At 53.2% G+C, this 14107-nt stretch overlaps 5 protein-coding genes across 5 annotated transcripts; 4 read left to right on the top strand and 1 right to left on the bottom strand.

Annotated features, from left to right (window-relative positions):
• Nucleotides 1-134: 134 nt before the first annotated feature.
• Nucleotides 135-962, bottom strand: L3040_008767 (uncharacterized protein; the record flags this gene model as incomplete). The annotated part of the gene is made up of 1 exon (XM_007290796.1): nt 135-962. The coding sequence occupies one exon, from the start codon at nt 960-962 to the stop codon at nt 135-137; it is 828 nt and encodes a 275-aa protein (XP_007290858.1).
• Nucleotides 963-1585: 623 nt separating this feature from the next.
• On the top strand, nt 1586-2903 carry L3040_008766 (uncharacterized protein; the record flags this gene model as incomplete). Its single annotated transcript, XM_007290797.2, has 2 exons — nt 1586-1846; nt 2250-2903. 2 exons carry the CDS (start codon nt 1586-1588, stop codon nt 2901-2903), a joined length of 915 nt encoding a protein of 304 aa, XP_007290859.2.
• Nucleotides 2904-4021: 1118 nt separating this feature from the next.
• On the top strand, nt 4022-5024 carry L3040_008765 (uncharacterized protein; the record flags this gene model as incomplete). Its single annotated transcript, XM_066157188.1, has 5 exons — nt 4022-4028; nt 4080-4227; nt 4299-4326; nt 4408-4702; nt 4933-5024. 5 exons carry the CDS (start codon nt 4022-4024, stop codon nt 5022-5024), a joined length of 570 nt encoding a protein of 189 aa, XP_066010446.1.
• Nucleotides 5025-6093: 1069 nt separating this feature from the next.
• L3040_008764 (uncharacterized protein) lies at nt 6094-9000 on the top strand (the record flags this gene model as incomplete). The annotated part of the gene is made up of 3 exons (XM_007290799.2): nt 6094-7229; nt 7276-8282; nt 8339-9000. 3 exons carry the CDS (start codon nt 6094-6096, stop codon nt 8998-9000), a joined length of 2805 nt encoding a protein of 934 aa, XP_007290861.2.
• Nucleotides 9001-10036: 1036 nt separating this feature from the next.
• Nucleotides 10037-13467, top strand: L3040_008763 (uncharacterized protein; the record flags this gene model as incomplete). The annotated part of the gene is made up of 2 exons (XM_007290800.1): nt 10037-12755; nt 12827-13467. 2 exons carry the CDS (start codon nt 10037-10039, stop codon nt 13465-13467), a joined length of 3360 nt encoding a protein of 1119 aa, XP_007290862.1.
• Between the last annotated feature and the right edge of the window lie 640 nt (nt 13468-14107).

The raw sequence follows: 14107 nt of genomic DNA, 5'->3' as shown, positions 1-14107 counted from the left end.
AGCTCGAGTCTCTCGAGATGTAACAGGTCGCTCAAGAATTTCAAGATGAAACTCGGACATGATGTATTATTCCTTATAGTAGATCTCGCCGGCGGCCGGCGAATGAAAAGGATAGACACCTGTATTCAAGCCCTTTAAAGATCCTCATCGACGTTTGTAGGTCCACGGGCTGGTCTTAGCGGCAGAGGACGGCTCGATGCGGCTTGATACTCACTGGCGGACTGCGGGGTGTGTACCGGGGGACTGCAAGTTGTCCCCGGACTACCAGGTAGTCGCTGACCAGACAGGTATTCGGTTTGGGTCCTTGCTGTGCCTTTTTCCTGCAAAGAGCACCCCTCCACTTGCCGGATAAGCTCCGCCCGCACTCCGGGCTGGTTTGCATCAAAGGCTTCCGGGTCGGCGGCTCTTATTGCCTTGCACCTGTTTACGTTGTGCTGCTGCAACCTTTTCAACAGCTCCGAGTGGTGTTGCCATGGGCCCTCTCTGGACACATAGTCTCTCGTTTGGTTCTGCTGCTCTAGAGCCTTTTGCCGCATATAGTAGTCCTGTTGCGATGACCCCGGAGACCCCATCTCCAGGCCAGGCACACTCGCCGTCCCCAGTGGCTTGTTGTTCTGCCCTTCCAGACTTCTCGTTTGAGTTGCGTAGCCTTGGGGCACCGACCCTTCCCGCGGCTGAGCCGAGGGGTCACTGCGACTCTGGTTGGCTTCCTTCTCTCTGGCGAGGCTTGCAAAGAATTCGAGACGCTGCCTGTTCCGCTGCTCTAAAAACACCAACTGCATCCTGGCCGTCCTGTAATCCTTCGCTTGTCCCGCTTGGTTTTCGAAGGGCGAGCCTCGAACTTGAGAGGCGGATTCGTAGGTGGATGGAGGTGCCGCGGAAGGCATCGAAGCGCCTGCGGAGGAGCGGCCTTGCCCAGGGGGCAATCTTCCTACCGGAATTTCATGCCTGACGAGAACCATCGTTGATAATATGGGAGCTGCTCACAGAATGGGGAGGAGGAGATTGATATCGTGGAGGTGCATATGGGTCTGAGATAATAGAAGAAGTTGAAGAAGTGAAATAGCAAAGGGGGATGGTTCACCCTCTCTATCGACTCCGGACACAGTAGAGCTCTCTGCAACGTGGAGTGATACGGGAATAAACTCCGTAGCCTCCTCTAGCAGTCTGTGCATCTGGTAGCCTTATCTGCCTGAGGCCATACAAGTCAGTAGCGTTTGCGATTGCTTCGGATGGTGTTCAGCAGTATAAGAAGAGCATTCTTGCTGGATATATTGTCTGGGCAGCCGCAGAGGATGGGACTCCAGAGCGGTCGATGAATCATTCGTAGAAACGTAGGTACGATTCAAATCTCAAGTCACGTGATGTGCGGTAAAAGGTACCTTTACCGGCCAACCAAAATACCAGTGACATGGAGGACATACAAACCATAGGCTAATGTCAGCCTGGAGTCCTCCTTTGGATAGCAGATGTTGGTCAATTCTCTCTTCCTCTATCTTAATCCGCCGTCAAGGACATCTCATCGAGGTTTAGCACCTGACCTTGGAATTGTAGCCTCGCTAAAGATTTCTCGAACGTCTCGATCATGATGTTCCCTTGTCCAAGACAATCTTTGTATCATCCAGACTCATGCTTGAACCTCATGGCTGTGTGCCAGATCCGTTTGGCTGCACTGAAAGGCCGCGTCGGCAAAAACTTTGCTCAAGATTACTTGCATCTTCCTCGCGAACAGCCGAGAAAAGCCTATGGAATATGGCAAGCAGCAGTCGGGTCTCACGATAGACGCGTTTTAGGTGCATCTGATCAAAGGCATCAAGATCTTCACTCAAGCTTGGCATCTGAAACTGTGAGTGGCAATGGGAGTTCTCAATGCCTTCGGGCTAGCAGGTTTCTTATTTGAGTCTTCGTCTTGCGCTGTCTTCGTTCTCCAGCATACTCCAGTGCCAGGTCTTTTTGTCTCTTTGCTTCTCGATTCACCTTTTCTTTCCTTATCCCGGCTGGTCCATTTATACCCACACGTTTTTTTTTCTACGAAGCCCAGGTTTTGGTCATATTTTCAACAAATCTTCAAGATGCAGTTTCAATCGATTCTATTATCTGCTCTGTTTGCTACCTCGGTGGTAGCCAAGGGAGACAAGGTTCTCTCGGAGAAGTCCATGTGCAAGCAGATGCACAAGCTTGAGAAGTTTGTCGCTTTCGCGAGCAACACCACCGAGCTTGAGCTGATCACGAACAACAATGCGACCAAGGTCACGCAACTGCAAGCCGAAGCCTCCGCAGCTGCTCAGAAACTCTCTACGATGCAGTCCAACGCCACTCTGGTAGCCGACTGCGCAGTTGTCAATGCTCAAGCCGAGGAGGAGGATCAGTGCCGGGAGACATTCGCACTTCAGCAGTTCGTCAAGTTCGCGGCAAACACAACCGAGGTCGCGGCAAAGACCAATAATGATGCGACGAAGATCGCAAACATTCAGGCCGAGGCCTCGGTGGCCGCTACCAAGCTCCAATCGCTCGAGAGCAACTCGACCCTGCAAGCCGCGTGCCCCGCCGTCCTGCAAAAGGACGAGTGCAAAGCGATGATGAAGATCCAGAAGTTTGTCAACAAGGTCGAGAACGCCACCACTCTGGCGAAGCTCTCGAAAGGCGACGCGACCAAGGAGCAGGAGTTGAAGGAGAAGGCGGCGATGGCGCAGACCAAGTTGAAGCAGTTGCAGAGCAACGCGACGTTCATGGCTGCTTGCAACGCGATGGGTATGAAGGGTACCACTGGCAAGGGGATCGATAGCGGTGCCTCTTCCGAAGAGTCTGCCACCAACGGCCCGAAGAGCGGTGCGTCCATGGCCGGTGCCAGCAGCGTGCTCTCCACCCTGGTGGTTGTTGCTGTGGGCATGCTCTTGCTGTGAGGATGGTAATGGAAAATGGCTGCTCAAAAGGCTTCGTCGCGGGCCTGGCGATGCGTTCGGGTCCTGTGTCGATATTGGGGTTGAGAGGTGGTGCTCGAGGTTAGCTGTATGCTCTCGCGTCTTTACGAACCACCGGATATTTATTTGAGTAATCTTTAGTCGGTTCTAAAGCGATATTTCTTTGACCATCATATATATACACGGATATATATATCCCCAAAATGAAATGATTATCAATAGAACCTTGAAGTTTTCAGATCATCTCTCGAGGCATGCTAGTCTCGCCTCTTGACGGCGATCCTCACTTGGCATGAGCGCCAACCATGATCCGCTCCGCAACGTGTAGCCACCGCGCATCAAAAACATGCGGCGACATGCCTCCTCCAATTCGGCTTCCGCGAGACTCCTCACCCAAATTCTTGACATTGATATGAACAGCTTTCGCATTTGAAGCTTCTGTTCAGGCCCTTTCGTTTTCGCTGTTGAACTCATGTGTTTGATCAAGCAATGTTTGAAGTAGCAAGGCAGGCAAGCTGCGACGCGTTCAATGATTTGTTAAAAGAACAGGGAAAAAAAGGAGAGAGAGAGAGAGAGAGAAAACCAGCCTCGGCTGTCTAACAACTACTTACGCATCAGAGCAAGCAGTCAAGATGTCTCCAAAGTCAGGCTTATGAAGGCGGTTGTGTATCAAGGTGCGCCCTTGGCCTTTTTCCCAACTTGGATGATGCAGGGGCAGGAATTTGAGAAACCAGCTGGTGCTGATTAAGGCGGGCAGAACCATTCAAGATGAAAGTCGATCGAGGACTTGCTTGCCTCTTCCGAAGCGGGAGCTCCCGGATGATACCTTGATTGAAATTCACAGCGACGGCTACCTACCTATGAGATCGGATTTGCTCATTTAGTACGAGATTTCCGAGCGTGCTCTCCTTTTTCCCCTAGAAGTTGTCTCGGAAAGCATTCAACCCTAAATCGGTCTTGAAAACTTCACTTTCGTCGCTTGAGACACGATGTCCAACTCACTCGGGAGGTGATATTGAACTCTGAGCCCCTCCATAGCCAAGGCCGTATAGGTAGCTGCTCGAGGTGGCTTGTGTTTGGGTAAAATGCTGCTCCGTAGCATGGCTGGTTGGTTTTCGGCAGGGTTTTGATGTCCATAGAGAGCTGATGTACACGCAGGGTATGAGAATATGGGGATTGTGATTGAGATCGGAGCTGGTGTTTCCTTCCCTCCTCAAGAAGGGAGATTGGGTGATAATGTCATTCAACATTTACCGATGGCCGCTGGAGGAGCTGCGAGGAAGGCCGAACAGAATTCTGTACTGATGTAAGTAAGCCCGCCCGCATGTGTAGCACCCTTCCGCCTATCTCCAAGACCATCAGCTGACTCGATGCTAGCGGGTTCACCGGTGGCGATTATGGATACGTTGGTATGTACGCAGTATCCCTCCGTATTTCTGGGTTGAAAAGTGTTGACTGACCCTTTCCAGCGATGGGGACTTACTAGGGAGGCCAGGCCCAGTACATCCGTGTCTCCTACGCGGACTTCAACTGCCTGACCTTCCCCTCGGGTGAAGAGCACGTGGCCGAATTTATCATCCTCGCAGAGATCTTCTCGACCGGCTGGCACGGCGTCGTGATCTCGGGCTTTCAAGCCGGTGAGTCTATTTCTGTCTTTGGTGCCGAGCCTGTAGGCCTCATGGCAGCCTACAGTGCAATCCTACGCGGCGCTGCCAGAGTCTCCGTCGTAGATTCTGTGAAGGAACGTCTGGCTGCTGCCGAGGAAATCGGATACTACGGCGGTGTATTTCTCGAAAGGGGGTGCGGTAGAGAAGATCATCAAGTTGAACGGCGGGGTGGATGGGAAGAAGGAGGCGCCGAATATCGTGCTAGAGATTCAAGTTGCCGTTGCCCCTTTCCCAAGTGGGCCGATTAAGTTCCTCGGCATTGTTTACTCCAGAGGCGTGTGGGTAAGCGAATTGACAACGGACTTCCCACTCTCTAGACGGCATCAAAATTACTCGCCCGACAGGCGGCATTGGCGTCCCCGGACTGTTTGTCGCACAAGGCATGCCTGTGATCAGCCTCGGCAAGCTGTTCGAGAAGGTGATATCTACGGATTGAAAAATGTTGGGCTGTCGCTTGCTCCCTCCTAGCTTCGCTTTGCTTCGAGGTGTTTCCCACTGGCTTGGTGAGTGGAGGAAGTCAATAGAACGCGTTCTGTAAGAGCCGGAAGCACGGACAGCAAGGACAGGAAATGCAAGTCCCGTCTATCCGTCAAAGTGTGCGAGAAGATTCTTCTGAATTGTCCTGAATGCCGTTTTTGATTTGGCTTGAATGCCGTATTTGAGTCTGGCATGGTTGTCTGTAGCTAGCCAGCCAGCAACAAATTGATCTGCAAGTCGCAGGTATGGAATCAGTTTCTCTGCTTCTAGGGATTCGTCTTCTAATTACCTATCTCATGACAATAATAATACGGAGGATGATAATTTACCATCCGGAGACCGGCAATAGCGGATCCCGGGAAGCTTACATCTATCCGAATATAGGGAGTCCCACAAGTACCGTAAGCCCAGGGTAAATCTTGGAACAGCACAAGGCCACCAAGGAAGACAACATGGCGATGTAATTTGTTTGTTATCTCTGTCTCGGTCTCGGTCTCTATATATAACTTGTGTGCATTCGGGCACGCTCACCGACCTCTCTATAATTTCGTGCTGGTATTTCGTTTTATTGCAGCGTGACTCCGTAGAGAAGGAGTACCGGTACATTGTGCACGCTATTTTAAACACCACTCATTTGCCAATCGTCCTCAGCCCGGGCAATCCGCTACTGTACTTCACTCGCTCCGTCTCTTCACCTCGCCTCAACCTCATTCTCATATCTACCCTCCCTCCCAAAAGTCATGCATGCCTATGCTCCGTCGATTGAAGGAGCCCTCCCTTAATTGCTAGCTACTTACCACAACATCCAAGAGATTCTCGACTCGGCTCGACTCGGCTCGACTCCATTCCACCTCGTCAAGTCGCTCGCGCTGCTTCGACCCATCCCATACCACCCACTCCTTTCGACCGCCCCCCTCCGACCATAGACGGGCCCCAGTCAGAGCGATAAGGTGGTGACGCCTGCGTCGGTCTTGCGAATGCCACACGCAGTTGATATGCCATCGTTTCTGGCGGACGACACAGGACCTATGTTCGCGTCAAATAGCCTGCCCCACGATGGTTCCAGTCGGCTCCGGCTATCCCACGAGAAGGTCAGTGTCAATGGGAACAACCGGTCCTCGTTTGCATCTGCCAAAAGCAGCGTTGCGGACGGACCGGAAGGATATTTCGACGGCGGCAGAGGACAGACGAATGGAGACACCCTCCGCGATGGGCTTCTGAACTCCCTGCCGAACGGGCGGGCAAGTGTGAGCACCTGGGACCAGAGGTCGTCACGAAATGGCAGCACTTTGTCGGTCAACGGCGCTGGCACGAATGGAAGCACGGAGATGGGGGGGAGGAGAAGCCCAGCAGCACATCAGAATGGAGTGGTCAGGACATCGTACGCCGACAGGAGCTCTATCGCGTCGATCGGCAATGGTCCCAATACCATGGACACCAAGACATCGTCCAACGGGAATAGCGAAACAGCAAAGAGGACTACCATCTCGCCCCCTACGCCGACGAGTATGCCGCCCCCGATACCGACGGGTATCCCGCCCCCGATACCGACCACCCCTCCGCCGCCGATACCGACCCATACAAACGGCACAGGCAGCCCCCAGGTCCCCGAAGCCCCAACTCGAGCCCCGCCGCCTCCTCACCGAATGTCTTCTCCGCCTTCATACCCTCCTCCCCTCGTCCCTTCCTCTTCTACGAACTCTCTTCCACATGCTCAACTTCAACAACGTCACACGTTGCAAGTGCCCAAACCTGGGCCAAGTCGGAACTCTCGGGACGCCGACGACGCCGTCTTCGCCAGTGGAAGGTTTTCCCCCACCAATATAGCGGCAGGTGTACGACGCGGCTCCGTGAGCCTCAACCGACGACACGCACAATCTGTACATTCAAATATGCCCCATGAAGAGGTACCGCCGGATGAAGATGCCATGCTGTGGGCAGAAGCGGTGCGGCAGAAGAGGGCTAGTAAGAGGAGGCGGAAGGACGAGGAGGATGACGACAGAGTGGTGGTTGGAACGAAGGTCGACCAGAACCATGTGAACTGGGTAACGGCATACAACATGCTGACTGGAATTCGCTTTACTGTATCCAGGACAAACGCAAAGTTGGACCGACCGCTGACGGATGCCGACTTTGAGGCCCGGCACAAGTTTTCGTTTGACATGTAAGTTTCCAGTGTGGAGATTCTCGACAAAGCTGATTTCCACTAGTACTGGCAACGAATTGACACCCTCTGCGAAATACGATTTCAAATTCAAAGATTACGCTCCCTGGGTATTTCGACACCTTCGTGGAAAATTCAAGCTTGATCCAGCCGACTATCTGATGTCTCTGACGAGCAAGTATATCCTATCCGAGCTTGGGTCTCCAGGCAAGAGCGGCAGCTTCTTTTACTTCTCTCGAGATTACAAGTACATCATCAAGACTATCCATCACGCGGAGCACAAATTTTTGAGGAAGATTTTGAAGGATTACTACGCACACGTCGAAGAGAACCCGAACACGCTCCTCTCGCAGTTTTATGGACTACATCGGGTCAAGATGCCGTATGGGCGGAAGATCCACTTCGTTGTTATGAACAACCTTTTCCCACCGCACCGGGACATCCACAAGACCTTTGATCTGAAGGGGTCGACGATTGGCCGCGACTTCAAGGAGGAAGATCTGGAGAAGAACCCCAGGGCCACCCTGAAAGATCTCAACTGGCTACGACGGAACCTCCACCTAGAATTTGGACCTGAAAAGAAGCGACTATTCTTTGAGCAGATGGAAAAGGATGTGCACCTCCTTCAGAAGCTGAAGATCATGGACTACAGTATGCTTGTTGGAATCCATGATCTTCAGAGGGGCAACCAAGACAACCTACGCGACAAGACCTTGCAAGTTTTTCAACCTGGTGGAGAAACCCAGGCAGAGGAGGCCCAACCACCAGGAGCGTTGATGAGGACGCCCAGCAAGTTGGAAAACATGCGCAAGGCAAGGGAGTTGAGGCAGATCATCAAACAAGAAAAGCCAATTCCAATGGGCCAGAGCAGTTCTCGAATGCCAGATCACCTAGAGGAGAACACCGCTAAGAGAGAATTCACATTTTACAGCGATGACGGAGGGTTCAGGGCCACACACGAGGATAACAGTCCTGGGGAGGAGATATTCTTCCTCTCGATCATTGACTGCCTTACTCACTATGGGACTGTGAAGAAGTTGGAACATTTCTTCAGTACGTACACGCCATAAATCTTGTTATGTCGTAATGTGAAGCTAATATCAAATCAGAGGGCCTCAGCCAGGACAAGAAGCTGATCTCGCCTATCTCGCCTGAGCCATACGGAAACCGCTTCATCGAATTCATCGAAGGGGTGACAAAGAGCCCGGAAGAAGCGGCACGTGAGGCCGCTGCAGCGCCTCCGCCTCACACCACCTCGACCCTTTCTGACAACCGTAACACAACGTCGATTGATTCAGCAGGGAGAAGATCTGAGAACCAAACCATGTACCGCTCGAGCCACACCAACGCAACAGTGATGAGAAACGAGAATGATGCGATGAGACGGGACCGGCATAGCGATGACGATGGCCCCAGCCCCGACTCCCGCGTAATTACCACTGCTCGTAGCCCCAGTGCAGACCGGTCTAGTGGCTTGCAAGGCCAGATTCTCCCTGTCGTGGAGGAGAGGGGCGAAACGAGCAGCACTGGAGGAAGAAGCGGGGGAAGCAGAGAGCGGGAGGAATCGGCGAATCTTGATCCGCGCCCACCCACACCTCCGAAGGCCCATAATGACGGCCGGCCTATTACCCCTGCCAAAGACTACAGTCCCACTCGTAACAGTGCAATCAGAACGTCAGTGAACAGAAGCAGCTTAGATAAGCAACTACCGCCATTGCCAAAGGTATTGGGTCCAGGAGAGATTCGTAAAAAGGATTCGATGCTGTCTTGACGGGAATTGGTTAGCATATGAAGTGGCCAAGCCTAATGGAAAGGGACCGAGGCATGGAGGAAGGAAATTTTTGTGAGAGAGGATCGATGATACCACAGCCGCGAGAGGTCCTTTACTCAGCATTTTCCTTGAGTTTTCCTTATGTCTACACACTGTGCTTGGTGCTCCATCCCATCTTAGGGGGCAGTCTCTTTTGTCTTGTCTTGCTTTGAGATCATTCCCCACCACATTGATGACTTCCCTCTTGTTTCTTTACTCGCGATTCTATTCAGTCAAGGCTCAGAATCCCATTCTTGGAACTGACAGGAACGGCGATTAAAGGGAGCGAGAAATTGTAGATAGTTATAGCTTTCTAGATAGATGTGATAGGTAGGAGGACCTGCATCAAAGTCTTGGATTCTGCAGAAGGGAACAAGCATTGTACGCTAGAATTTTGCAGCCCATCAGGCTACGCATGGAGAGGTGTGAATCCGAACGAAACCCCTCTTGCTTACTGTATTTTGCTGATGGTGATTTTGAAAGTGAACTCCTGATGTTGCTGCCGGTGCACTGCCGAAGTCACGCCGACTTTGTTTACCACACAATAGGAATACGCGAGCAGGCTCATCGGCGCTACTATCGTGCACCCCAACGGTAGCTGCCTCCGGCTATTTCATCTCAAGCACGGCCTGCTCTCCTCGATCTCTTCCAACTTACAAACAATCACACCGTACTCGCAATCGGCACAAACGTGCTCAACTGCGCGCACACCATTACCAAACATCCTCTGCTTTTCAAGCAGCATACACGCCCACTCCGGGCAATCATACACACTTTACAAACCATACACACCTTATCTGATCGCCCTTGTCGGACACCGACACCGACGCGTCCACGATAATCCCACTGCAGATTCAGAAGTAGGCAGCGACGGCCAAAAGTAAACAAGGCTACGCTCCTCCCTATCGGGTCTCGGGTCACACACGTCGATTACCTTACTGCGAACTCCGTCACGGGCGGTACGTGAAAGCCTGGTGAGATGAGTAGCAGTATTAACATGCCGGAAAGCAAGAAGAAGAAGAGCCTTCTAAGCGCGACGGTCGAGGGGGACGATTCGGGGGTGAGCATAGAGGTCGAGATGCCTGATACTGGTGGAGGAAAGGCACCTGACGCGGCGGACTTCACGTATCGCGATATTCCGGATGCGGAGATCGATGAGAATCCCAAGGAGCCAAAGCAGCGTAAGAATAAAGGCAAGGAAGCAGCACCCGCGATGACCGGTAACCTTCGTGAGGCGCTCCCCACGGCTCTCGAGGGGCTTGATGATATTACCACCACTAAAGACGAGCCCATCGCACATGCAAGACAGCCTCCTCCACGCTCGGGTCCTGCCGGTAGTGGTAGTAGGTCTTCTGCTACTGCCGAGGCCGATACCAAGGGTGAGGGCAAGCCGGATCCTTTCCGCAACGTGCTGTGTCCCAAGTCACTCGACGAGTTCTTGACCAAGCTGCAGGTCCACGAGGCCGATGACCCAAAGAATACGATCACACCCGCCCTCGCCCGGATGTACCCCAGGAAGATTGTGAACCCTTTGGTGCTCATCAAGGGGGTCCTGGTATTGGAACCCTCGTTCAGTCCCTCCTCAGAAACCCATGTCGTGGTTCTGCTCGCCAACCTGAAGGTCGGCCGCTTGATTGATCCATCTAGGGTCGACATCCAGGAGCTGATCGAGAAGTTGGAGCGTAGCCCTTTTCTCATGGTCCCTACTCCCGAGCCGCTGACGGAATGTCTGCTGGCCGAGACGGGCGTGGAGGCCGATTCCGAGGGCGGGGACAGCATCGAAGATGCCGGCGACTTGCGGTGGGCTCCTCGGAAGATGAGTGGTGCCGATTTGAATCCATCTCTCATGACAAGCATGGAGCCTGCTGCGGCTGCATGTCTCAGTGAGATGGGTATCGTCGCGAGCCCGGCCCAGCAGCTTTCGAGAGGCGAGAGCGGAAGGGGCGTGGAGAATGACGATGGCATCGCTGCTGCGAGTGGGAGACCCGTTCTCTCGGGGGGCAAGAATGGAATGGGCGTGGAGAACGACACTTGTACCGCTGTTACGCAGAAGAGATGCGCCACCGGCGAGAAGAGAAAGAAATCACAACACAACTACTCCTTGCTGCCACTCACTCACAAGCCCGTCCTGCGGCTCCAGGACTGTTTGTGGCTCCAGAAAAGTCTCGAGGACATCACCGAAGAGGACGTTGCCCCTTTCGACGAGTGTATTGGTCTCGTCTCTAATGCACTGACTGGGTATGGAGCTTCCAGCTGGAAAAGTTTGGATCTCTTCGAGGAGCTCTCTGTCTTACTGCCGGTTGGCCTCGCTGTTGAACCTCACATGTATGGTGATTCAGTGAGCGGATGCATCGCCGGGCTGCTCAAAGAGTGCCTTCCCCGATTCTACAAACCTATCCTCCCGAAGAAAAATGCAGCCATCGTCTTGGCTATGTTTGTTTGTAACTGTCATGCTATCTGGCACTTCTTTGAGATTGACATGAAGAGAATGGGCATCGCGTCTGGGTCTCCAGGTTTGGGGGTATTCCACTCTACCACCTCGATTCAACTCCGTAACCTGTTCCTTAAGCCACGGGTAGAAGGATGGGCGGAGGGCATTCACTTGTTGACGCTAACGACGATGTGGCTCGTTAACGAGTGGCTCTTGAGCGACAACAAACACCAAGACTGGAGCATCATTCAGGCAGACGCTAAGCTAGTCCTCAACACTGTTAAGGATCTGCCCAATTTTTTCAACAGAAGTAAGGATTCCCGATCTCCTGCTCGCAACAGACTCTCCGCACTATTCCTCGCGGAAAATATGGGCACTCCAGTGCATCTCCGCGCTGCAACTTACCTCACGGCCGAGGATGCCACCTTACTCGTGCAGCAGACGGCCGGCTTCAAGCTCGTCCCCGGCCTCGGAAGTCGCCCTCCCAAAGTCGTACGCCTCATTGACGGAGCCACGGCTAAAGCCTCTGACTTCGGTTCCACCTTGGCGGAAGTCATGAAGAACATCAACAAGCTTCTCGTCCCACTTGAGGATCCGAAGGTTGAGCACTCTAAACAACATACGACCGACGGCTTTGCTTGTGCCAGTGCCCTCTGGCGCATCATGCACCTCGAGGTCCTGACCGAGGCTGATGGCGAGGTGAACGACGGCCTCCGCGTCATGGCGCAGCTGGTCTCCTTCGTGCTGGACCCATGCACGAACGTGATTCTCAGCATCCGCATCAAGATCACGCAGATGGCGAGTTTGTGGGTGTGGGGACACTACGTGACGCTGCAAGGTGATGATATTGGGCTCTTGAGAAAGCAGGCTCTGAGAAAGCAGGCTCGGGAGTACGTCAAGACGGATGGGAAGTTTCTTACCCACTTCTTGGGCATCCCGTACCCGCCTGTCGACCCTGAGATGATGGAGGCTGAGGCTGCTAAGCAAGAGGCAAAGAAGGCTCGTCCCAAGCGCCGCAAGAATAAGAAGAGCAAGACGGTCGCTGCGGCGGAGGACAGTGATGGTATGGAGCACGAGGAGGCCGATGTGGAGGAGGGCAGTGTGAAGGATGATACGGCCGTTACAGGGGGATTTGAACGCGGTACGAAGGGCCATCCGATCGTTACAAAGAAGCACGGTACGAAGGGTGATGCGATCGTCGCCAATGAGGATCAAGATGTCAATATCAGTCACGAGAGCGCATGTATTGAGCCATCCATGACCCGACTTCCAGGAGAGCATTCAAGTAAGTCGTCCCCCAGAGTAGTATCACCACTCAGTCCTCTTCCTCTACGAACCGCAGCTAACATCTGCCAGCCCCGACTCCAACTCCCAACGCGCCCTCCTCTCCCACCGAACGTGACCACATCAGTCTCCGAGACCAACACATCATCGAACAACTCATTCGAATCCAAGACCGTACCCTACGCCAAGAAATCGAACAACAACTCGAAGAACTCGAACAACTCCAAGACAGTGCCCTCGCCCAGGAATCCGAAGACAACCTTGCCATCGGCCAGGCGATCCAAGAAAAGCTCGAACGAGTCCAGGTCCAGATGGAACGCCTGAAGCTGAACAACGCACAGGCAACCGCATACCTCAGCGACCTCCGCCTGAACCACGAGCGCGACTCCCAGAACGCAAGCACCCAGCGCCGCCCCCGTCAAGCTGCCGAGAGAGACAGCACGACCGCCACGACCGCCGCCGCTATGAGCGCCCTCGACGAAATCCCCCTCGAGAAACTCGTGCCCTTCCTACCGGCCCGCTTCCCGCCCTCCGCCTTCGGCCACCAGCCCATCACCCCCGAGATGTCCAAGGAGGAGATCAAGGAGGTGCTGGAGAGTATGTCCGCCGAGGAGCTCCAGGCGATGGTGGAGAAGGCCCTGGCGTCGGGCGAGTTCCCTGGCTACGAGGCTGGTCGGGGACAGGGTGGGGGTGGATTCTGCTGCGTGATGTAGGGGAAGGGGAGGTAGAGAGAGGGAGGGAGAGAGGGAGAGGTGGTAAGGTAGTCAATAGGAGAGAATAAGAATGAACATTGTATAACCACATACACATATCGCACGGGACTCACGTAGAGACTCCACCTACCTGACAATTGAACTGACCTGACCTAGGTAGCTTTCTAGAGGCTACACACGCACACACACATGCCGAACACGAACGAATAGAAGAATAGGAAGATAATCATGATACCGATAATATGGACATTGATAACATTCCAACCTCTATAGCGTGTCTATAAAAAGAGATCCATCCATCCCGGATGCCCTACAATCTCCCACGATCTCCCGAGGCAAGTTGGTAGGTGGTAGGTAGGTAGGTAGGTATATCTATTGATGAATTGAGCTATGCCAACGGCGTCAAAAGCACGAATAGTGATTGATCCCAGCCCAACTACTATGTGAACGAGAGATTTAAATTAGCAAGTCCCATTTGCACCGATGAGGTCAAAGCCATCGAAGAGAGGGGGGAGGGGAAGATAGAGATTTGTAAAAAGAGGAAAAAGTGAACAGAGAGCCAGTCCCCTTAGCGTAGCATAGCGTAGCATAGCACAGCACAGCATACCATTGAAGGCGTTTACTGACTGACTGCTGCTAA

Source organism: Drepanopeziza brunnea (assembly GCF_022702325.1).
Source record: "Drepanopeziza brunnea f. sp. 'multigermtubi' strain 214-2 chromosome Unknown ctg16, whole genome shotgun sequence".
NCBI lineage: Eukaryota > Fungi > Ascomycota > Leotiomycetes > Helotiales > Drepanopezizaceae > Drepanopeziza > Drepanopeziza brunnea.
Note: the sequence above shows the minus strand (reverse complement) of the source record. Positions and strands in the feature narration are given on the sequence as shown.